Source organism: Callospermophilus lateralis, unplaced genomic scaffold, assembly GCF_048772815.1.
Source record: "Callospermophilus lateralis isolate mCalLat2 unplaced genomic scaffold, mCalLat2.hap1 Scaffold_137, whole genome shotgun sequence".
NCBI lineage: Eukaryota > Metazoa > Chordata > Mammalia > Rodentia > Sciuridae > Callospermophilus > Callospermophilus lateralis.
In genome coordinates this window covers 3,119,294-3,146,078 of record NW_027512527.1, presented here as the reverse complement: position 1 = coordinate 3,146,078, position 26,785 = coordinate 3,119,294, and the positions used below count along the sequence as shown (strand labels likewise).

General features: G+C 32.8%; 1 protein-coding gene across 1 annotated transcript in view; it reads right to left on the bottom strand.

Annotated features, from left to right (window-relative positions):
* LOC143640214 (roundabout homolog 2-like) overlaps positions 1-24,237 on the bottom strand; it is a gene marked incomplete at its 3' end in the record, with an annotated part of 47,224 nt that extends 22,987 nt beyond the window's left edge. Inside the window, 7 exon segments of the mRNA XM_077108099.1 lie at positions 1,066-1,326; positions 10,310-10,466; positions 15,123-15,248; positions 15,650-15,933; positions 21,129-21,254; positions 22,699-22,741; positions 24,231-24,237. Coding sequence (XP_076964214.1) covers positions 1,066-1,326; positions 10,310-10,466; positions 15,123-15,248; positions 15,650-15,933; positions 21,129-21,254; positions 22,699-22,741; positions 24,231-24,237 — 1,004 coding nt within the window.
* Positions 24,238-26,785: the final 2,548 nt, after the last annotated feature.

Sequence of the window (26,785 nt, the reverse complement as noted above, 5' to 3'; positions counted from 1 at the left end):
TAAGAGTCATCTCATAATCAACTTACTCTAGTAGCTAGAATTACCCTCCCATAAAAAGAAAGATAATATTATCTTTTAAAAAAGCTACCATGATTTCAAGCACAGGGTATAAATCAAGAGAACATAATTCAAAGAATGTCACAGAGATTTTGTTTTCAAGGGTGCAGACCTATATATCACTATCTGAGAGAAAAACATTGGAAAAAACAACCAACCCTATAAAATTATGATCTACCATATTTGTACAAGATACCTATATGAATTGCACCTATAATTTATGAAAGTTTTTTAATAATTAGAAGAAAAAACTATAGATCCTGGTGTGGTGGCACAGGCTTGTAATCCCAGTGGTTCAGAAAGCTGAGGCAGGAGGATCACAAATTCAAAGACACCAATTTAGTGAGGCCCTAAGAAACTTAGAGACAACCTGTCTGAGGTGTGAGTGAGGGGGGCAGCTGAGCATGTGGTTTAGTGGTTAAGTGACCCTGGGTTCAATCCTTGGTACCAAAAGAAAAAAAATGAAATTTGGGTTTTTAATCTATTCTTTATGATTTTAAAAAATGCATTTTCTGTTAGTACATTTGTTATTTTTCTGATTTGTTTAATTCTGCCCAAAGAGGGTCTTTTAATAACTGACACTGACCATAAGTGATTTGCAGAAGCTTGGATTTACATATTCACAACCACATGCAGAATTAATCACAGGCATTTTGAAGAATCCAAAAGGAGTCCTTCATCATGGCATTAAAAGTGAGTTCAAGGATAAGCTAATTGAAGCTAAATCAGTTGTAAATTAGAAGATTCCACTGTAGCCAAATAGCACTTTAGACTGAATTTCAGCAGACCTGAATTCTTGCTCTAGCTTAGTCTCCAACTAGCTATGCGACTTTGGTCAAATTAACATTTCTGTAGTAGTTAAATCATTTTCTAAATGATTAACGAGTATACAAAATCAAAATTTTGTCCCCATGTGTATAGTTTTATGAATATGTCTTGTGAATTTATATAAAAGGGCATTTCCATGTGCAGAAAACATGGATCCCTTGACTCAGTGAATATATTTACCATGTTTGTTTTGCTATATCAAACTGATATGCCCTTGTCAGTTCATCCAGGTGAGCCTGCAGCATGGGTTGCATCTCTACCCATGGAGATGGAGTAAGAGTGGCAGTAGACTGTTGTCCAAAAGAGATAGCAGGAGAGGAAGCCACGCCTCAAACAGGTGGAGTTGGGACCCGATCATCATCTTCTTCCAGTTCATGTTCCATACCCTGGTGTAAGTATGTTTGTACTGGTAATGGTGGGCACCAACTATCACTGTCATAGCTGAAATTAGATGAGGAAAAATGCACATTAATAGACAAACAAAAATGGCTACACTGACAATAAACAGCAACCACACGGTGTCTAAAATGTTCTCTCAGTTTACTTCATCCTGATCACATTGTCAATGCTACTATAGTAAATCACCTAATTTGAAATTGTAATTACAACTGTTATCTCAGTATCTCAATTTATTATTTAAAGATCTTTTTCGCTAATTGTTACCCCACAGTTACAAAAAGCAATAACTTCCCAACAAAGTTACTCATGTGGAAACACCAAATTGCTAATTAAAGACAATTAATGAATTTAGTGCTTGTAGACTTAACTGCTTCCTTCTCTTATGCACCAGCAGAATACATCAATAGAGCTGACTGACCATATAAGAAGTATCAGAGAACTTGATTTGCTTTTTTTTAAAGAGAGAGTGAGGAGAGAGAGAGAGAGAGAGAGAGAGAGAGAGAGAGAGAGAGAATTTTAATATTTTATTTCTTAGTTTTTGGCAGACACAACATCTTTGTTTGTATGTGGTGCTGAGGATCGAACCCGGGCCGCACGCATGCCAGACGGGGGCGCTACCACTTGAGCCACATCCCCAGCCCCTTGATTTGCTTTTATTCTAGACTTATGACAACCTTTCTATTTGATATTCCAGTCATAAGACTTCATGACACAAATTATACTCAATATTAGTTTATTTCCCTTATTTTTATCAGTAAAATCAAATGCTTCTTCTTACATTGAGTGTTAAATTCAAACCAGAAAACAGAAGTTCAAAACCTTGCCCTACAAAATATATATTTTTTAAAAAATTGTTTTATTGTAGTAAAATATTTAATATGAAATAAACTTCATTGACATATTTTAAGTGCACAAAATACAATTATTTTAAATACTTATATTTCATGTTCAAATTACATCTAGAAACGGGATTATGGTCCAGGAATATGACCGTAATATGACCAGGAATATGTTTTTGTTGTGGTACAAAATAAGCAGAATTTCTACTTATACTTTTTCTGTAACCCTAATGTTTTCAGAAATCAAATAAGTCCTAATATACTTTTTTATAGATTTTTAAGTATAAGATAAGAATAATAAAGGATTTAATTGTTTTCTTAATTCAACATCTTAAATATCTCCTGAATCTGCCTCCTACATCTCCTCTTCCATAATTATTGATCAGTCACCTTCTATAAAATAGTTCAGTAGCTTTCTGATTCTCTTTTCTTCTTTTCCACCCTATCTTTAATGCAGGCCACAGAATGTTAATTCACATCACACCTACACTTACGATCATAACTAATATGAGAAAAGTCAAAACTCATTAGCTGGCTTAAAAGATCCTTCCCCAATGGATTAATCTGTTATTTTAGCCCTGTTTCTCACTATTTCCCCAACATCAGCCTATTTTCTAATTTTTCCTAAACTCTGGGTCTGCGTATGACTGTTCTCAAATCATCTATCTGCCTGTGGGTTCCTGGTCACCTCAAAGGTGGTTAGTTTTGTGGAACCTTCTCTACCATTTCCATATACAACTGATTAGAATTTTATAATACCTACATTGTGGAACTACCCATGTTATATTGGGATTATTTGTCTCTGTCTCTTTTGTCCTATTATTCTGTGAGATCCTTAAGTCCAAGAACTATTTAATACTCTTCTCCATTGCTAGTGCTTAGTACCTAAAATTAGAATTAACTATCCATATCACAGCTATGCATAACTAGTCTTGATCTCCCTTATAAAAAAAAACTGTAACTCATATAGATCCACTGTAAGTTGAATATCTTCACTTGAGTAACATTTTAATCATTTTGTTAAAAACTGAATATATCATAAAAACCTGCATGTGGACATGTATAGCAGTTTTATTTATAATTGCCAAAATTTGGAAGTAGCTAAGATATCCCCAGAAGTTGAATAAATAAACAGATACATCCAGACAATGGAATATTATTCAATGTTTAAAAGAATTGGGCTTCAAGTCATAAAAAGACATGGAGAAAACATAAATGCACCTTGGTAAGTGAAAGAAGTCAATATACAAAGGGTATAGATTGTATATTTCCAATTCCAGAACATTCTAGAAATGGCAAAACCATGAAAAGAGTAAAAACATCAGTAGTGCCAGACTCTGGGGAGTGAGAGATGGGCAAAAAGCAAAGTGGATTTTGGAACAGTGAAGATATTTTGTATGATACAATAATGGTAGATACATGTCAACCTGAATCTGTCCAAACCACAAAATGTACCACATGATAAGTAAACCCTGTGGGAAATGATGCATTCTGGGAGATAATGATGTGCCAATGCAAGTTCATCAACTAGAATAATTGCACCAGCTTGGTGAGAGATGATAGGAGATTATGCATATGTGAAAGTTGGGATAAATCACTATGCTTTTCTTCATTTTCTTGTGAACCAAAAACTGGTCTATAAAACTAAAATCTCTTTTTAAAGTAACCCCAAATTTATCATCCTTTTTTCCCAACAGTTATGTGTTAGGGTCCTGACTTTATTTCATATAGCATACAATTCAGTAGATTGATATTAAGTAAATTATTAAAAATACAGGGTACTATAGAATTTATTTGGAAGGCCTAATATTGTTTTGGGGTTGATCAAGGCTACAGTGATCACTAAAAAGAGAAAATTTTAAGTGACATATGTGGAAGGGAAATGGTTTTGGAACAATTCAGATAGTTTCCTAAATGGCAATATCTTCCAAAGAAAGAAAAAAAATGGGCACAGGTGAAGCAGAGCACCACTTACATTTTTTTTCTATGAAAATATGAGAATGGTCTACCAATTTTATTTCTCTTATCTATTCTGTTTATTAAATATATTTAATCTTTAGTCTACCTTTAGGATAGGTTTTATAGTTTCTCAACATGAATCTTCTGCTCAAACTAAATTGGTTTGTCTCCTCTTGTCTACGTACTTTTCTGGTAGGTTTGTTTATTGAATCCAAGTTATTCAAATAAACTGGATGCCTCCAAATTTACCTATCTTAATCTGATAAATCCTCAAGCTATAAGTGAAATCTCATATCTTTATAAAGATTTCCTTGATGAGGCCAACTAGCATTGCTAAACTACTCTTCTTAACTGGTGCTGACAATATTTTTCTACATTTATTTGAAAATTGATTATGCACCATCTAATGTTCTTTCCAATGTTGGACTCTTTTAACACTTTAAATTATTTTTGTATTTACTTTTCACATGTTTATGGTATCTTTTTCTCAAGTGGATTTAAGCTACCTTAGAGTTATAACACGGAACTGTTCTTGTTCTGTTGCCCCTAACAGTATACCTTAAAAATAGTAGGTTATAAGCATATTTACTGATTTGAAATGAAAACACACAATTTGATTAATTAATAAAAATGCTTAGGTTTATTTTCTTACTTAACTTTAAATATCATATTATTAACTCAAACAAAAAATATACAAGAAAGCTAATCATAAAATAATTGTCCTTTTTCAGTATAGAATGTGTTTACCATTGTAGTTCATCAATTAAATTTACATTTACTTTGTAAAATTCAGTAGAAAAGAGCACATTTATTTTTGTGTCAGAAAGTCATAATTGCACTTTCTTACATTGGTTTATTCCCATATATATTATACTTTTAAATAAAAAACTATATACTTAATCTTTCAAATGAAATTAGCCAGTTATCTCCTAAAATTTGTGTAGTCCATAAATAGTAAACTGTTCTTACTTTCAATAATCTACTAGAGATATACCTATGGAATGAAAACACAAAATGAACATAAGAGAAAGGAAAAGTGTATGGTATATGCATCACATGTGTTAAGGTAACAAAAAAAAACATGGTAGTAAGTTGTATTAGATTCATTTTTATTATTCAAATAATATCAGGCAAAGAAGTGTCTAACCATTAAAGCATTATTTTTAATACTATGTAAATGCATTGCATTGTGTATTAAATGACTAAAACATATTTCATCACCTATCTCACAAACATACTATACATTTTATCACCAATTCTTCTATGTCCTTTTTCAAAGTTACTCTAGAACTTTAATATACCAACTCTGTATACAAGTCTACATGCAGTATATAAGCAAAGCTGGGAACAGTCCATGGATTCAAAGTGATTTGTACCAACATTAGATAAATAAACAAAGAAGGAAAGAATATTCAAAGAAGAAAAATATGAAAGAATAGAGGAAAGGAATCTGGGATATAGTGCAAATCAAAATGGCGAAGAATTGTTCATCTCTGAAATAGTCAAGTCTTGATCCATTCCAGAGGAACATATATTTTAGGCTTAGTTCATGCAGCTACTAAGGAAGGATGAAAAGACTACAGATGTGCCTATGAAGTCTATAAAAATGTAAATCTGTTTTGATAGTTTCCTTCACATTTTATAATACACATCTTATTTGAGAGATAGAATTTCATCTTTTTCTTGTGTAACATTAAAATGAATAAAAATTCTCCTAATGCCAAACCATAGTTCTTCTGGCCAACCTTTCCTAGGGAAGTGCTTGTTCTTTTGACATTCTGTCAGTGAAATATGAGGCGTCATGTTATATCTTGACTGATGAATAATGATAAAGATGATGGCAAATCAATGCCGCATGTGAACTAACTTGTTAAAGGCCAAATACAAATATCAAATTACTAATAAAAAATACAATGAAGTTCAACACTAGCAAAAGCTTGCCAATCTCTAATTGCAATAACAAAGCAAAGCACCAGTTTTATACTTAATTACTATTCAATGCTTCCTAGCATCATGACTATAATAAAATGTATATATTTATAGTGAAGAACTAATACATTTTAACACTATTTTGTCTAACTGAAGATGCATATTGATGAGAGAGAACATTTAGCATTGTTACCATATTATTGAATTAACAATTAAATATTTTGTTATTTGGAAAATGCTTTGATAACTTTTGGTATTTAGTATTGTAAGGAAAGACTGGTCCAAGAAATGCTTAGAAAGAAAATTGCTGATTTCTAAACACTTAGAAATTATACTAAAAATTGTAACAAAAACTAGAGACTATACTTTCCAGATCACAGTTTTTATCAGCTAGGAATTGTGCCTAAATCTACTCCTTTCGCACCTACCCACTTTCATCCTCTTATTTTACTGCCTTAGCATTTTTATATCATATGATTTCTAGATCATATGCTATGATATCTTGTATGTGATCCACCTGCAATCTCATGTCCTTCAGCATCATGTTCTCCAATCCATCATCTGTATTCAAAAATCAGAATTTTCCTATGGCATTAAGGATTCAAGATGAAAACTAAGACTCCATGTCAGATGTTGTCATACAAAATGTAGGTTAAAGCTCATAAAACCACATACAGAAGCCACCAATTGCTGAAGGATGCAGACAAGTAATTAAAATAAAGTGCTGAGGGTAGGGCATGGAAGCGGGTGGTACTGAATAGGGGCAACTAAGAGAAAAGCAGATACCTCTAACTAGAATAGGGCAGGGTTTCCAAAGGAAGACCAATGGAGCTATTTCTACTCTCATTTTCTCATCACACATAGTATTAATTTTAATTTTTTCTTTCCCCACAGAAATTTCTTTCCATTTGTTCAAATAGTGACCTTAGTATTGTTTCAATGCAGCTATTGATTAATGACCTATTTCTAGTACATAAGATCCATTAGATCAGAGACTTATTTCTTGTTCTCCTTTGTCCTTACTTTTTGCTCTATATCTGGCATCTAACAACCACCCAACTTGGCAATGTTCTTTATGAAGAAATGATTCAAGATTCACGGCAATATTCTCCAGCTATCAGCTTTTTGAAGACTTACCTGCTTACCTGGCATCTATGATTATTCCTTGGGGTAGACAAATTATTATTTTGTATACAAAATTCCCCAAGAGCTCATTGTACAAAATCGTGTGTGTCAGAGAGAAAAAGACAGAGACAGAGAGACAGAGAGATGGAGATGGATAAGTGTTGTGAAGGGGGTTACTATCTAGAATGTGCTTTCTATCTTCCCCTCTGGGTCACAGGTCAGTTTTCCCTAGTAATTGTACATTTATCTTGTGTCTCCTATGTCTCTTCCAAGTACAATGCTTAGCACTTATTATACTTGATAGAAATATTTGTGGATTAAATTATCTATTAGGATGTTAGAAATAAAAGTGTCATAATCTCTATATCTCTGTAAGTAGTATAACTGCAGAATCCTTGATGGATAGAAGTAAAAATTATCAAAAGCAAAAAATTAATTCTAAAGTTTCTCTACTTTGAATATGAAGAAAACCTCAAGCCTAAATTATGAAGTTTTCACACTAAAATATAAAAAGATTCTATAGAAGTTCTCATCTGTGAAATAGTCAACAATAATTTCATGAATAGCAGACTACAACCTGAGTCTAATAATATTTCCTTTTTGGTAGTGTGAGGTTTGCACATTAGAAAACACCAAAATGTAAAGATTATATGCAAAGGAACAATATCAGCCTCAGCTTAGTAAGTTTAATTTGTTCTTTTTGCATTGACTTTAAATATGTTTTCATCACAAACAATTGAAATAAAACCTACAATATTCTTTGAAATAAAAAACCTAAAATAGAAGTAAATCTAATTCTGTGGTTAGTATTATTAACTGTTTAAGACCTAACCATTACTTTGAGCAAGAATGACTTTTTTTCAGCAAATACTAGGTAAAGTGATAAAAATTCAAAGGTAAATAAGGACTAAAATACATCCTAAATAGACTTCAAATATACATATGAATACATATACACATGCATGTAGATATATACATATACATGTATATGGTCAACAAATATAATTTACCTATTTAAAAAATCAAGTTGATATTATAGAAATCTTTAAAAAGGGATTTTTTAATATCATATATTTTGGATGAATATTTAAACAAATTAAAATCCCCTTAAGAAATAAGTTTTTGCTTTATATCTTGATATTCTGAAAATGATTTTGTCAAAAGATAAAAGTCTGCAATAGCATATGTTATTTCATTATCAAATTAGTATTTCCAATTCTACTGCTAGATAAAACAAATCAAGTGATAAGTTTAGTACTCACTTTGATGGAATTAATTTTATTTTAATGAGTAACTGGCCTTATTATATTGTACATATATTTCAAGTAGACTCAACAAAAAAAGAAAATAGAAAGAATTCCAAATTACCCATAATTTTTGTGTGATTTGTGTTTTCAATTTTATGCTTATAAAGTTTTAATAGCATTGCTTTCTCTTCATATTCATCTTTTAAATTTCATTCCCTCATTTTGTGATGATTCTGTTAAAAATGCAGACTGTAAAATTCTGTGTGATAATCTTTTCTTATGGAATATGTATCTTTGCTCTTCCTTTTCTTTTGCAGTGCTGGGGATTGAACCCAGGGCCTCACACAGGCTAAGCAAGAGCTCCAACACTGAGCTACACCTTCAGCCCTTATAGGTCTGCTATTTCTTTGCTCACAATTCATGTGAGACTAACACATTTATACCTTGAGGTAAATTAATTTCATATAAAAAATTTAATTTTTTTAAGTTACGGAAAGAAAGCATGTACCCTTAGCTGCCTATTTCATAGGTCAATATATTTCTAAAATATATAAATGATAATAATATGAACATATATGGGCACTATAATCCCAGAGAAATAAATAAAGTCCTTTGGAGGGAGAAAAAAACATACAAAAAATATGTGATGAGTGTGTGTGTGTGTGTGTGTGTGTGTGTGTGTGTGTGTATGTGTGTGATGTGTGTACATGTATACATACTATGTGTGTGTGTATATATATTTATATATATAATTCATGTTATATCTATACAGATGTGTGTGTGTATATATATATATATATATATATATATATATATATATATATATATATTATATATATAGGAAAATAATATTTTTGAAAGAAAACAAAAGCTATGACATAGAAAACAGTTATGAAAAGTACTCTGGGAACCTCAGAAGATTTAGAAAGCAGATAGAATAAATGATAAGTACATACATATAATATTTTTTTGAACCAAGACAAGATTTAAATCTATCATTCAAATAAACTGATATATATATATATATATATATATATATATATATATATATATATATATATATATATATATATTTCTAAGTAAAGAAAATTTATGCAAAGAAAAACTGTCTGTATTCTCTATTTTAGGTTACATAAAGGTCTAGTCAAAATAAACAGTGACCTAGGAATTATAAGGAAGACATAGGATTTATTCATACAGAAAAAGAGAATATATTCTTTTGACCTGTTTTTTTTCTTTCAAATAAAAAATTATCTGTGTCTGTGTTCAAAATCAATTAACACTTAAGCTTACAGAGGACACTAACTCTTGTTAGATGTTTCAAAAGAAAGAATCAGAAAACTGATCACATTTAAAGGTCCTCAAAGGAAATTTTCTAACTTAAAAAGGTTTTGTTACAGAGTGTGCATTGGCTTGAACCTCTTTTATTGTCCCTGCCCCCAAATTCCCATCAGAGCTGATGATTAAAGTTCTACCCACTTCCCAGGTCCCTACAATTATCCCATTGTGATGGCGCTCTACCGTGGTGCCCTGTTATGGCCAGACATCAAGTCATTAGAGAACTGCAAGGGATGATGAGGAAGATTATTTTAATTTCCTTTCAGCCCTTCTCAGGAGTGGCTCTTTAGTTCAAAGAGCTGTGGGTACTTGCTTTCAAACTAACAAGCAATATTATAAATGTAGGCTGCATTATCATGATTGCAGACAATCTGACGCACTTGAAGGCCAAGGATTCACAGTCCTCAATATGTGCTGTTTTGTGTTTATCAGCTAAAAATACACGGACAGTGCAAACAGGAAAGAGGGAAAATGTAATGAACAGGGTGGGAGGGGAGCTAAGAAAGAACAAGAACTCAGGGCAAAAGAGAACAATAGAGAGTGGAATGCAAGCTGGGCCATTTTGTTGGTATATAAAATACCATATACCCATTCTCTTGCTGTTCCACTCCATAGTGTTCCAGCTCTATGCCAGGAAGGGGTTGAACTGGGGGAGGAGGTAGAGGGACATTGGCCCAGGTTGATCCATTGTTTTTCTGTGGTTTAAAGGAGTTTTTATATTTCCTCTTTTTTCCACCTTTCCCACCTGGAAATAATAATGCATTTATTTAGAGATGGTGAATATCAGAACGAACAGGCAATATCAGGTGGAAAGATGTATTTGTTTTCAAAATACCAGAATCGCTATGTTAGAGATGGTAAAAGCTATAAACAATGAAATTATATAATCAGAAACACATTTTTATAAATCACTCAAAATGATATTGTTTCTTTCCCATTGCATTAACTGCAGAGCTGAATAAACCAAAAACATGGCTGCTGTATCAAAAGAACATTTATTGATTTATTCATGTCTGCTGCCTCCACGTTTTCACTGTTAGAGGAAATAATGGTCCATAACAAATTCTTTTAAATGTCAGATTTTAGTGCGTTTAAAATGCTCTTTTGAATAATCTCTCTCAGTGGAAAATACAGTGTCTAAGGATACAGGCTTAACTTTTCCATTAGAATTTGCTCAATTTAATTAATCCAGGAGAGTAACATTTTTCTCTCAAAAGTCACTGATAAAAATCAATCAAGTACAATCTGGAGAATACCTATAAACCTCTCACAATGATACATTTCATAGACTTTTTGACTAATAAATGGCACAATTACTTTTGCATATAGTGAGAATATTTCCCAGATGTTTTAACTATCACATTTTGTAAATTCCAAAAAGGAGGGAAAATTAATGATAATATAGTGATCAGTTTCAGTACTATTTGTTACATGAATGAATTCATGCACAAATATTAGCAGAACATAAATGAAGAGTGTATGAGCCATATCTGAGATTACATGATGCTTAATGAACTATAAAAATAAAATTCATCATCTGCATAGTGCTGTACTTTTTAAAATCAAGTAAATAAAGCTTTTTCATAAAAATGGACCTCAGTTGGATGCAGACTGAATACTTCATGAGCAAAATGAAAATGACCTTTCAGGGGTGACTCAGTAACTTCCAATAATTCCACCTCAACTTAAAGCTAAATTTTAAGCATTGGATATTTGTAGCAGGGCTATCTAGCCATTTAGATCTCACTAAGAAGTCAATCCATCCTTTTTCTTCTACAACTGCTGAGTCAGATTATGCAATTTGGTAATAATGTATTTGAGTGCCAGAAAGTGATAAAACTCTTAAACTAGACACTACAGCCAATAATTGAGTTGTGTACATTTTCCACATAGGATACATAGATAAATATTTAAAAGAAGATCCCTACAAAAAAAGTGCTTTCAGCTTTCCTCTCACTTCTATTCTTTGACAGGACAAAAGATATTAAGAGGAGGGTAAGAAAGTGTCCTATGTTTAGTGAGTAAGAGTTTGGTTTCTGAGTTTGAAATTTAACTCCTCACTCAAAAGGTATTGCCTTAACTTACATACATGTAAAAGAAATATGAACTTATTCCACTTTTTTTTCTTTGGTACTTGGGATTGGACCCAGGAATGTTTTACCATTGAGCCACATCCCCAGCCCTTTTAGTTTTTATTTTGTGACAAGATCTTGCTAAGTTGTGTAAGGCCTTGGTAAGTTGCTGAGGCTGGCCTCAAAATTTGTGATCCTCCTGAGTTGTTGGGATTATAGGCATGCAAAAGTTACTACTTTCTTGAGTTGTCATGAGGATTATAAGAGATATTGTATAGGAAGTGCTCAGATGCACAGAAAAACTCAATAAATGCCAATCATAATTGCTTTCTCCTGTCTTCTCTTCCTCATAGCAAAACCAGTTTCACTTGTTTTCTGAAGTCTTACTTGTCAGAAAAGGCCTCATATTCAGAATAAAAATAATAATATGCTTGCTGGGTTATAAGTATGTAATTTTTGTTTTTAAGGTAAATGAACCTCAATTCCTCATTTCCTTAACCCACCAATCACTAAGGTCTATTTCCTTTTTACAGTATCAGAACTATATTTCAATGATTGAGAGAAGAATGCTTGAGCTATTTGTTCTTCCTGATCACTCCCTTTCAACTTTATGTATGCACAATCCTAATCACATTCTCCAGCATTTTAGAAATGTCATTTGAATCTCACCTGAACAAAGTGCCTAAGAAAGAAGTTCCTACACCTCCGTATTCTAGATGATGACACTAAGGCTCTGAATGTTATGTGATTCACTTTCACATAGCAAGAGAACAATCAGATTTACTACTGAGCAGCTTAACTTGAAAATATTTCTAGAGCTCTGAACCTCATTGTTGAAGCCCTTGCTCAGGTTCAAGAAAGCTACTCATTATTATGCTTCCAAACAACAACAGGCTTTTAAATGTGTTCTGGAAATAGCTGAAGCACAGAGAGAATTACTGTGTACTTTACAACCAACACTTATTTTTCCCCTGTTCTGGAGAAATATCTGTTCTTTCATTTGATCAGTCTGGGTAGGACTATTATTCATCAACACATGCATCTTAGGACGTCTTAACAACACTTTGAGATGGAGGTGAGCTTGATATAACTGACAACTGTTAAAATCTCTTGAGATCTGAATCTTTAGAGAAGCAAGCCACAGTCTGCTGCTTCACCTTGAACCCTGTATCATCTGAAGGCCAGAGTACCTAAATTATGTTTTAACGAAGCAGATATTGATGCCTTGTAAACATATTTGACCCTTTTCTCTTAAAATAAAAATGTAAATAGTTGGATAGTTAAAGCTTAAAAAATGACTTCTCTGTAAAAAAAATAAATCATAAAAGCAATTCATTTTAAAATTAAACATATGGTCTATTTTTAAAAAAATATTAAAAGATTTAGCTATTGTTACCAATATTTTATATTATATACACATACAACTATGATTTAAAATACTATTTTAAAACATCTGAGTTTTATTGTATAGTTTTTACTGGTTGGATATTTAACAAGAAGTACTCAGAACTTACATATTGAATGCATTATAAAAGTGTTTCAAAGAGGGTAAGAAGTTCACTCAAATAATTCAGAAATGCCCAATTTTCTTTGTCACTGTGATTATTTTAAATTGGTTACACCAATGTGCACAGATTTAAAAAATCCCATAATATATGATTAGCTAGCCACGGGGCAGTTAATTCTTAGATTTGGCCCCTAGGAAACATAGCTATAAATAAAAAGAATTAAACAAAAGTGTAACATTAAACTCAATTAGACTAAACTGTAAAAGGAATAATCACCTCACTCTTACCTACTAAAAAATGCTTTCTATCACCAATTCAAGTAATCCTGTATTCAAATGTAGATGAAGTAGTTAATATAATTCCTGGATATATGTAAATGTCACTCAAGAGATTAATGGATTCAAACAGCAGCAAGCACCATTGTGAATCCTGTTCTGCTTTCAATTACTCAAAAGATAACTTTTAAATTTGGTGAAAATCAATCTATACAGAACATTTAATGAAAGATTTACAGGTCTTATGGAGTCCATGGCTTGCAATATGGAGATTTATTTTCATATATTGCTTGATCTTTACATATATTTAATGAAATAAAAAGGAATATCCAACAAAATTACTTTTTAATTATTCAGAAAAATTGTGGGACTAATTATAAATAAATGCCCGCATAAATGACATAGAAGGTCATTCAAAACATTCCCTTATATTATTAAGCCAGTTTAAATTCATAACAGATGTTTAAAATTTTCTGAATTCTATAATGTACCTAATCCTACCAATAGGCAAGAAGAGCAAATGACTCATTTTGGAGGGAAGAGAGAGCATTAACATTTTCATTCTGAGAAGGTTCCATCTCCTGAGGAAAAGTAATTTAGTAAATGTAACACTAATGATAAGAAAAAGTTAACTCTTCATAGTCTTGATGCCTTGGAGACTGCACAGTATCATAGTACACTATAATCCTTTATTATTAATATGTAATTTTAAAAAACCAAACAGAAACTCCATAAAAACAATTAGCATATAATTAAGCATATTAAGTAAGTGGAGTCAGGAACCAGTCAGAAGTAGGCAGAAAAAGGCATGTGATGTAAATAGGTGGAATTTACAATGTCGTTAATACAATATCCTCACATACAAAGGGAGGATAACTCATTAGGATAGGAATATATTTCTATCCAATGAAATGCGTTTTTCCTTACACTTGTTGGTTTAGCTGATATTTCTCAAATATATATTAAAAGTGACAGCATAAAATAGTTATTGTTATCAAATATTGTATTTTTTGAAGTAAAAATTAATAATTTCACATATTAACATTCATATTTAGCATAGTAATCATTGAATTGATAACTATTACATAATATTTGAGAGGTTGTCCTAAAATAGGAAGTTATATCATTGGCATCCCGATATGAAATCATCTCTGAGATTATTTTCATTTCAGTTGAATTTATCTTTTGATATCAATGACCTGGAGTTAACTTTCATGCATGATCTTTTTATTATAAAGTTCTTTGGACTCATATATTTGGTTCAAGATGGAATGAACTCATCTGCTCTTTAAGGAATAGTAATTAGTAAAATGGCACTGTTTTTCTTTCAATACATTATTGTGCAGTTAGTACGTAAGTGATGACAATGATTTTTATTGCCCACCCCCACCAAGGCATAATTTCACCAGGATCAAATGTTATTGTCATTTGAAAGATAAATGCCTGACAGTGGCTTGCGATTCAATATTTCCTCATCAGTTGTTAGGGAACACAGGTCATATGCTGGTGACAAACAAATATTTCTCCTTACTGTGATGAGACCAACCTGAGAGACTGCCACTCCTTTCTGAGCTGTTGTGAGAGCTGGTGGTGCTGAAATCCTGTGACTGGTTGTGTGGCATTCTATTAGACAATCCCTCAGCCAATCGGTAGTCAGGGATGTAAAGTAAGGCTAAGGGTTAAAGTCAGAGGTCATAGTGGCATCATGTGATTAGTTCACAGCACAAGCCCATGCAGAACATGCAGTTAGCAACTCAGAAGCGGATGTCATGGGAGAGTGGAGGAATGACTCCTCTAGCCTGTCCTAATGGAAGTACAGATGGATTGTTGATCACTATATTGAAAAACAGCTGAATGGATGAACCCGATTGGTGTTGGTGTGTGGTAGCGGCGGTGGAGGCAGTGGCGGTGGTGGTAGGAATTGTTCAAGGTACTGAATACATGCCAGTATGTTTTTTTAGTTTAGGTAGTGAACCTGGTAATGCATCACTGAATTGAACAACAAATACTAATTTCTATCTCATGCACAAATGACATGAAGTTAACTTCTCAGGACAGAAGAATGTGACTCACCATTGTTACCTTTGTTCTGTTCAGGCAGAGAATAACCAAATCCCATCAGATCTGTTTTTTGCTGAATTGAGCTTTTCCACTGTGGATCAGGCAGATCGACAGCCAATTCATGGATGCTATTGGAATGCAAGATCTGTGTCGTGGCATATGGGGTAGCCTGTGTTATTTGGCTGGAACTGTTGTAAGTGGTTTTGGTAGTGAAGTCAATGCTGCTATAAATGGCTCCATATGAGAGCATCTTTGCTGTTTTATCCCCTTGGCCTGGAACTGGTGGCAGCAAATCCGTGATGAACATAGGGAAATGAAACAATTTAATGACACACAGGAAGCCCAAAACTATGAGAATTGAAGATGAAAAATAAATGTGTCATGCCACACGTTTGCATTTCAGCTGAGATGGGCTTCATGAACCAATGAAGGGTAGATGATATACAACCATCGCCAAGCTATCAACCTCAGTGACAGGCAGGCCTACTGCTCGTCCTTCACGTCTCACTGCTTAACACATCCCTTCCCCCATTTCCTCTAACCAGGAATGAAAAATTTGGGATATTTCACTACTGAAACATGCTTTCAGTTGTTCACTATGTTTTAGAATCAAGGAAAGTGGTAGCAAGATACAGCAGCAATGAACAGAGGGAATCTACAAATTGTGCCTGAAAACAGCTCTTTCCACTTCATCCCCAAAGATATGGAATATGGCTGCTAAATAGTTGCAAAAATTTCCAAAATTATACGACCCTGATTTTGAAATCCATTTTTCTGAAGTTTTTACCTGACATTTATGTGATCTGATTTTATAACTGCAGAAATGGAGAACTGATGGTAGAAAATGTGTTCTTTTTTTCTTGCATAACAAAGGAAAATTTTCATGAATAAGTCATTTCCATAATATAGCAGGATTTAACTATAGAAAAAGCAACATTAGTGATCAGTGAGTTTAATTTATGCTATCAACACTTAGAAGTGGAGAATTACAGTTTCACGTTGTAATACAGCAAGAGTAAAATTAAACTTCAGGAACAACACTGAATATCAATCGGTCCATTTATCATTTTGGTATGCTGAATTATCTTTACAGGATGCTTTATAATTCAGATCTGCCACCTCGCTCCTGAGCTCTTTTCCCTTTTCAGAAGAAAGACACTAAGTGAATCTAAAAGAGAAATCACTAACTCTAGTATTAATCATGTACAGTTAAGATAAATCTAATTATAGTGCAGTCCTGAATAATGTATGTTCTGAAAATATCACTTCATAGGACTTGAGGTCATGAAACCACTTGATCTCTTCATTATAAGACATTTCAACTGTCTTTAAAACTTTTAGATTTGATAATGCCCATAGTACTTGAAATAAAAGTGCTTACAGAAGTATTAGCTTTTCTTTGGAATTTTATAAATACTAAAAAAAATCTTCATTAACAACAGTGACAAGAAATTTATAATATATTGTGTACAGTGTGCAATTTCACTCTTTCTGAAGTTTTGAAAGTCTGGAATACCAACCTGTTTTACAAATATGTGGATGTTTATTTAAGTAAAGATTTTAAAGGCATCTCAGTGAGACTGTTACACATATTCACATTTTAAATTATGCTAGGTTGCATAAGCAAGAAATTGTTTTTGGATTTCAGAATATCAAAATTGTTTTTCTGTCATTATTTATTTGTGATTAATAATTATAGAATCTGATTTTAAGAAGCATTGCTCATTCTCAAGTATTAGTATCATTTTTTTTAATTCTCAGAACCTTGAATATTTAAGACTATATCAAAAATTGGCAAAAAACCCCCACCAGATCTTTTTTTTTTGCATAAGTTTTTGGGCTCTCTCCACCTATCTCTCACTGCTGAATATTTGAATATTAATTGAATAGAAATGTTTCTCCTACGTGGACCTCAGTTTCTCATATCTTGAACTTAAGGTTCTCCAGAGTCCCTTCAGTTACATGTTATTGAAAGGGTTCTGTGCTCAAACAATTAAAAAATGGAACAATATTGTCCAAGAATATAATTCTACATAATATTACTAACAATTAAACACTAAAGTTATGGCTCTGGAAATAGAGTATCTCTCTTTCTCTGCTAGATGAAATTATAGTCAGCCTTCCAGCCTAAGTGCTTCTATATTGATTTTTGGGCTGCATGTATTGTCTTCAAATATTATTTGATCACTCCCACATTTTCAAAAACTAAATTAAATTATATCCAACACTGAAACATTGGAGAATCACACATGAATATCTGTATGTGGAGGAGAATCTTATAACACGAAATACTCTGGAACTCTGGACTAGCCCTCCATTCAACAAGCTGGCTCTGAATAAGTGCGGCCATCATTAGGAAGGACTTTTCATTTAATATTTCTTGCTGTCCCCGCCAACCTTAATGCTGTCTGACTGGCACTTGTTAACATTTGTTTTGGAAAACAATGAATTCGAGAAACCTTGACTCCAGTTTGGATTAGTGGTGCAGCTTTTGAGTACCTTGGCTTTATTTGTATTCATGGATTTATTTTATTTTTGCCCAATGTAATTATTTGTATGAAGGACTGCCTTCCTCATGGCATCATAAGTTACTTGAGAACAGGAGCCTATTGGATTTATGCTTTCATTACCATAATTCCTCACCTACTGTTATGAGAGTAAGCACTTGCTGATGGAATGTTTAAATGCATTTCTCATAGTTTGCATTGGTAAAATGCAAAATTATGAAATAATTAATTTTTTCATTTTTCAAAATATGATTTTCATTACATTCATATATTGGTATTCTATTTGTAAAGGGAAAATGTCAGTATCCATGCTTATTTTTCTAAGTGAATGTGGTTATAAAATCATACATATGAACCCAACTTCAGACTACACAGCAGTATAAATAAAATAGCAGAGGCATTAAAAATCTACCAGACGTGCATTCTATATCCACTTCTCAAATTATCTTGCTTAACTCTAGTCTCTTGACTTTAAACATGTAAATATGTTTATGTATTTCATAATTGTGCAAAAGACATAAATTTAAATATACAAAAATGTCCTACAGTATTTCTGGCACAAGTGTTTAAATGACTATCAAATTGAAAAGAGAGTGGGTAGAAACTGGAAAAACTTTGTCTTGGCCTTGATATTCATGCCATAAAAATAAGGTACAAATGGAAGAAAAACCCTGCATTCTACCTTCAGTTAAATTGGACTAAGATATTTTAGATGTTAATTTAGCTTGCTAGCCAACAGAAAAAGAAAATGTTTTCTCCATCTGAGGCATGTATCTCTTGATACAAAGATAGAACCTTGTGATGTTCTAATACAAAGTGTAAAATAGGAAGTTATTATTGACTGATAAAAACTTTGGGAACAGAATTCCTTTAGGCAAAAATCAGTCTGCATTTTAGGGGAAAGATGATCTGTTTCCTTGGTTGGGAATACTCAGACACACAAACTTCCCAGGCGACAGTAAAGGCATACAGAGAGAAAGCAGGAAGTCAAAGAAACTTACAGCTTTCTTTGTATTTTCTCATTTAATCTGATACCTTTGGGAGTTGATTATGCAGTTAAGCTCTGTGTGAAAACTATATATTGTCATCAATTTAATTCTTATTACACACCTACGAGGTAGGGATGGTTATCTTTATATTTTATTTTCAAGAAGGAAAAGGAGTTAATTGAAATGATATTCATAGAAATCAGGCTTATGAAATACTTAGTAACTTTATAATTTGAGGTATTACTTTATATGCAAATACATTGTTAATCCATCTTGAAGAGAAAATGCAAGGATCCATAATTACTCCAATTTTTTTAAAAAATTTTTTTAGTTGTAGGTGGACACAATGCCTTTATTTTTATTTATTGATTTTTATGTAGTGCTGAGGATGGAACCCCATGTCTCACCCATACTAGGTGAGCACTCTACCACTGAGCCACAGGCCCAGCCCTTCTTTTTAAGTGTATATGCTTATATAGTCATACATGTGAAATCCACTGCAGCTTTTAGTAGAACTGGAACAGTTTAGCACAGCCCTGGGTCTTCCGAATTAATTCTCCAAGTGTGGAAATCTTCTAGTGTGTCTATCTAAATTTGCTTTGCTTTACAAGAATCTCCGAATTCCTCACTCCAGTTTTCTACTTTTTCCATTCTCCACCCAGAAGAAGCCTGAATGATTTAAAAGTGTTTACATCTCAGCATTCTCCTCTTAAAAATTCACCAATAATTTCTGATTACCCTCTGGACAAAGTTTAAACTCTTAATGTGACTTAGAACATCTTTTCTTTCTTGTCCCTTTGTGCTTTCTAACATCGTTGAACTCAACCGTTAGGAAGTTCCGTCTTTCCCTTCCTTCTTATCCCCTCACCTACCCTCCCTTTCAGTGCTGGGTAATCAACTTAGGCCCCTGGTCATGCTGGAGAAGTCCTCTACCAATAAGCTACATCCACAGTCTCCTATTAATTTCTTAAAAAGGTTGAATGTCTGTCATTTTGTCTTTTAATTTTTTTCATTGTAGATGGACAACAATAATACCTTTATTATTTTGTTATTTTTAGGTTTGAACCCAGGGCCTCACATGTGCTAGGCAAAAGCTCTACCATTGAACCACAACCCCAGCCCAATGTCTCTCTTATTTCTAGTCTCTTATTTCTAGCAGCCTTTATTTCAGCCTTTTTTATCAGGGTACTGATAAGGCAGTTCAAGTCCATTTACTGTCTGCATAGTATTGTACCAGGAGAAAACTTATGTATAATTGCTGAGCCAATCAGGGAATTCTCTACTCCTCTCATCTTTATCTAAACTAACCTATCCAACTGACCAGAAGAAAAAGTGCATTTGGGAGGAAGCAGTCATTATTTATATTAGATACAACTCTGTCTCTTTAGAAAAACCTATGGAGGGGAGTTTAGCGTGAAATTTTGGAGGTTTTATCGTGTCAGCCACTTTGCACTGTTTTATCTTTGCTTTGGAATAGCAATTAATGATTGTAGAATAGAAAGTTCTCTCTGAACATGCCACCCCATCTAGTTAACTGTCTTCCTCACATGAAATAAAATGGGGTAAAGGATGATCACTATTTATACCAATATTATATTCTTTCTGACTGCCATAGTGCCAGGTACACAGGAGGTACTCAATAAATACATGTTTAATAAGATTTTAAAAAATGAAGTATTTGTTCCAAAAGCATAAACCCTAATTAACAGTATATTCCCTGATTTTAGTTACCTTGTACTGATATTCCTAAAAACAAAATGTATTATGGATACTTCCACATTAATAATGACCTTCTTTACTTTATTTTTTAAGGTATTATAGACACACTAATTTTATAATAAAATATTTTGGAAACATACAGCAATATTAATATATGTGCTTTATTCTTTTAACTATGGAAGAAATACTCTCCATCTCTTAAAAATATCTGGAAAATGAAAACAGAATCAAAAACAAAATTAAAAACAACATTATTTCGAAAAATACAACTTACCTCCACGCCCAAAATTTCCAATTTCATTTGGGCCACTATTGCTGTTGTTCACTGGCAAGGTTGTGGCTGGCCATGAATCATCAAGCCATGGATAGCTGGGATCACCCGCATTTAGAAGGCCTGGGCGGCTACAACAGAAATGAAAAGGAAATCAGACTATGGAGCTCAATGAAAGATTTTGATGCCTGTCTCATGCACTAGAAATGATTAAGGAATTTAAGAAGATTTTAATTGAATTTAGAATTAAAATGTGTAGGCTCTCAAAATTAAAGAACTTTGGCAATTCATTAAGGCTATATATAGATCAACCCTGTCAGTGGAAGAAGTCTCTTTGCCTGGGATCCTGTCAAACTCCACAAGAAATCAGACTTCTGCCCTGAAACTGCTGGGAATTGGCCATAGTAGTAACCCCACACGAGGTTTGATGATAAATTGACACCTCAAGGGAACAATCTTTCAGAATGGCTTCTTGGTATTAGCCATTTCCAGGACTTTGGGTTATTTTGCTCCCAGTAACTGCAGTCCCAGCATGAATCTGTCCTCTCTAGCCTGTCACCCTTATTGTGAGCCTTCATGTTTGATTTAGAGGCAAAGAACTTGAAAGAAATTAATGAACAGTACTTATACTGTTCCATCAATAGCACATTTCCAATTTCTTTAAATGGAAAAATATCAGGGGGCTATTAAGTGTTTTTCTGAAGGCAATAAAAGACACCTGTGATCTGCTCCAGCATGTGAGTATAGTCTACAAGGAAAATTTCCTTCACATCATATTTAATAAAGAATTCCATTCTTTAATGTTAAAATGGGATTTTGATTCCTTTCCAAGTTATTAACATATTTACAGAGAAATAGAACATCTATAATCATTGTACCTTTTTGTTGTTGTTGTTGATAGACCCCTTCTGGTATAATACCTAAGAGAAACATGTGTTTCTATGGGAACTGCAATAAGAAGATTCAACTGCTTCCTTGCTACATCCACTAGTTCTCATTAGACTTAATCTCTTTTTGCTAAAATATTGATTAAATGGGAGATTGGAAGTTATTACCAGAGCCTAATTACAATCTCCATATTGGCAAAGGGAAAATAGATGAGGATATATGGGTTTGTTATCAGCTTTTATCAATTTCAATTGAGTATCCAAAGTTGTGGAATCCAGTCCTATCAATCTACAGCCTATTCATCATCCATGAATCATTTTCTTTGTGATCGATTATATGTAATTGTTCACTCACAGCAATTTAGTGTGAGCCAATAAGGAGTCTTAAACAACAGCAACTTCATTTGCTAATGTCTAATTAATGCAATAAACATCCTGCTAACAAATGAACACATTCCTTGTGATATTTACCACTAATTTCTTCAGGGGCATCTGGGAGATATGAAACATCTGGACTTGATTCCTCTAAAGTGCACAACAGATAGATCATTAAACCTAGCAGTAAGCCATTTAACTCCTCCTAGAATTCTCAGACTTATAAGTGATCATTTATCACAATAATAGCTTCTTACTACAGAGTTTTTCTAGTCCTGATTAAAAATACTAATAAAGAATCTCCTTAGCATACCTTCCATTGCTCATTATTCCTCCATCTCCTCTTTGAAATGTAACTGTAAAAAAAAAACACAAAAAAACAGAAAGGCATGTACACACACAAGTTGTCAATATTAATTACAATTAATAACAACTCATATTGGACCTCAGTTTAGAACTAAGCCTATGGAAATTTTAACAAAATATAATTAACATAATTGTGCAGATAGTAAAAAGCAGTGGTTTGGCTCAGGGCAAAGTTATCACTTGCTCCAACTTTAATACAATATTTCAAGTTTCTTCAAGTCAAAAGTATGGATAAATAAAAGTGACAATTTGGATTTAAACATCAAACACTATTATAAGTGGTGGACCTAGTAATCCTGGATGATTGACACAGCATTAATGAAGAGTTATCAAATAAAACTGCTAATAATAACATAAAACTGTCTTAATTAGAAGGCATAAAGCAAAATATATACTAGAAATTGAAACAGGAGGGTTTTAACAGGTAATGTCTTTCCAACAAGATAAGAAAAACAGGTAACTGTTATTACACATTGCTTATCATCACAGATCCTTTTAAATATGCTAATAGTTATTATGAATTGAATAGGTATAATTACAGTAGATGTAAACTGTAACTAATAGAGAATAGCATATTCATGAAAATAAAATTTTAACCAATTTATACTAAATAGACTCCAATTATATGTAATGATCACAAGTTAAAATTTTCTACAAAACTGTGTGACTTATTAACAATGTCCACTAGTATCTAATAGAACCAGGTCAATGAAGCCACTCCCTCCACTCAATGTCTTCCACTCCACAAAGCTAACATTGAGCAAGTGGACTTCCAGGAACAGCCAAAGAATGTAAATATCAGTTGTGGGCCATCACCTTATCCCAAACTGTTTCAGCCAAATGTATTTAGACTTCAAAATGATTCATACCCGAGAAAGGTAATATACTTTTCATACTATAATGTTTGAAGTAGCAAATTGCACTCAAATTTATGTAATATTTGTCCAATGAAAACTGAATATGAATGATTATAAAGTCTAAAATAGCTTCACACTAGTTTGTATCAAGTTTTGCCACTAAATTATTTAACTAGAAAATTATGGACAAGGTATTTGTTAAGAAACTTACAGATTACAAAATTGCAATAAACTTGGAATTCTAAAATCAAATCAAAACAAAACAAACAGCAAGGGTCAGTTAAATCAATCCCTGGGAATGAAAGAAAAATACCATTTTTCACAGTTGTGAAAACAATACATCTTATCTTTGGAACAGAATAATTATGTCTATTAAAAGTTGTTGCTTGGTGACTAAAAGTGAAATTTACTAAAATTTTAATGAAAGAATTCATATTTCAAGTAAACAAGCATATTTCCACTTAAGATAGACAAATTGTTTGAATACTTTTTTATTTGAATGGTTCTCCAAAATTCTTCTGCTTTTCAAATTTGAGCTATTAAATATGATAACTCTTTAAATTTTGTAAGTTTCCAAGCACTGTTTCCTAGGCCCATATGAAAGGTCATCTAGTAACATTACTTTTCATGACACTACCAGGAAATATGAACATAATTCCAAGGGTCCATCAGGATTTAAAGACAGTAAAATAAATAAGGGCCTTCAAACTGGGATCTGAAATATACAACCTTATCATTTTTTCAGGTAACTCCTCAAATGCATTGTAAATCAATCCTGACAAAACCTTAACATCTGCCCAGAATTGGCAGTAGATAGCTCCGCAGAGATGATGAAAAAATACTGATCACTACAGAGTGACTTCAGGGCTGGGAGTCATGAATCAGCAGTGCAACTGTATCACATTGTGCCTCTTATTAATTGCTTAGAACACAAAAGAATTAATCTGAAACAATTAATGCAAAAAAAATTGAGCACTAGAGGTATTCAATAAAGGCCTGATTAGGACACACACATGTAAAAATGCATTTTCACAATGTGAAAGTGGTACAGCTAATTAGCTTTCCATCTGATGTGACTTACCAGTTATGTGGCACTTTAATGGAATATCAAGTGATTGTTTTACTCTGCCAAAAGGGAGTTAAGATAATGCTGTGAACATCATTGCAAATATGCAAATAAGCAGGTTCTGATGGGCTGCATCTCAAAAATGTGCTGTTTAAGAGATATGTGAGATGCCACATAGTTCTCCCTAATTTAGATGACTTTTATTTCATCATCCAAAATTTCTGATACTGCCATAGGAATAAAGTATAGCAAAGCAAAGAAAAGAAGCTGAAGCAGAGTCTCAAAAATTGCGTTGTACTTAACTCTATGAGATAACCAATGGCATATTTTCATCAAATGTGAAGTTTAAAGTAGTATGACATAACACTCAAAATACTATCAAAATATATCATTTATTAAGGTTAATTTGCAGATGTGCTAGAATATAGACCACATGGGATGGTCCATATCTGCCAGTTGAGAGCTAAATTTGGAAGCAAAATAATTAATTTCAAAGCATTTCACATTCAGTATTCAGGACATATCCATTTTATTTGTGTCCTAGTTGTCATTAACACGTGTTTCTCAAAGGATTCTAGACTGCTAATAGTTTGTCAAATATTCTATAATGTCATTCATCTCTATCTCTGCATGCCCGCTAACATAGGAAAAACTTCACAGAACATTATGTGAATGCCTGAATAACTTAAAATGGGCTCCATAAAATTTAGTATACACAGGAATCTTTCATTTTGCATTTTTCTGTCACAGAAGAAGGAGGTGGACGAGGAAAAGAGGAAGAAGGAAAGTAGAGTAGGAGGAGGAAGAGAACACAAACACATATTTTCTCTTACTGACACTGGTTAGCTGTGTTTTTAAAGTGAGGGAAGAAAGGGGACATCTTTTCACACTTCTTTTTTTAATGTTTTGCTTCAAAATATTTAGATTAAGTTCATTTTGAAAAGTAGAACAAGAGTAACTTAGTCTATAAGGCCATCAAAGGAGATTACAAATTAGAATGAACAACTAAAACTTCTAAAATGGAAATAATATATAGCATTTTGATGAATGTTTGTGTGTATATAAACGTGCAAGTATGTGTGTGTGTGTGTGTGTGTGTGTGTGTGTGTGTGTGTACGGGCATGTGTAACATAAAAAAAATGCCATTGCATACTACAAGCTATTTTGAGGTAGTCCTCATTTATAAGAAAAGTTTAACTTGAAGGTGAAAGAAAGTGGGGTGAGGGGGTGATAGATCGTTGGTGAATAATCTTTTTCTTGTTAATTTTTTTATAATTTTGAAATCACAGTGCAGTAACTTTGTACTAATCAGAAATGAATTTGGAGTAACTTAATTATTACAAGCTCTTAATCAGAAGTCTGTGTGGAATCTCAAATTAAAAGCTTACAAGGCATAACATATAGAAGTTTTGACCAAAAATGAACTGAATACTAATAATGTTTCCAGAAATTTCTCCCACATACCAGTGGGATTTTTCAAAGCTATATCATATACAAAGTAAGTCTACTACTATCTGACAGGATTAATACTACATGTCTGCCAGAACTGGGAGGAAAATGTAACTATGTGGTAAATTGGCATTTTGAGGTAATGTAGCTTTCGGAGTGCCTATCTCTAGTAGTTCACATTTTCCTACTCCAAATTCTTGCAGCCAATTCTCATTCTCTTTCCTGATATGCTTATTTGGCAAATATGAAAGCATATTAATCCTTTTTAATAAGCATTAACTCACCCCAGATAATCAGAGTATAAAAATTCCATCAAATATTTTAGCTGCTTTTGGATAGTACTGTCAAGTAACTTATTTCACCACCAGTTATAAAACCTATGTGTGAGGTGTTTAGCATTTTCAAATTTGCTCACTCACGAATTGTTTATATTTACTGAGTTTCATAAAATGTTAACCTCAGAAATAATATTCAGAAAACATAACTTACCCTTTATACTTCTGGAAAATTACATTTATTTTCATTAAAATTTGATGACTTCAGTAATCACAAATAGAAAAATGGATAGCAGAAGTTTGAAAAATACTGTGCATTTATCATAAAGATTATAATACAGTTATATACATTTATACTGATATATTTATATGAACCTAATCAAAGCT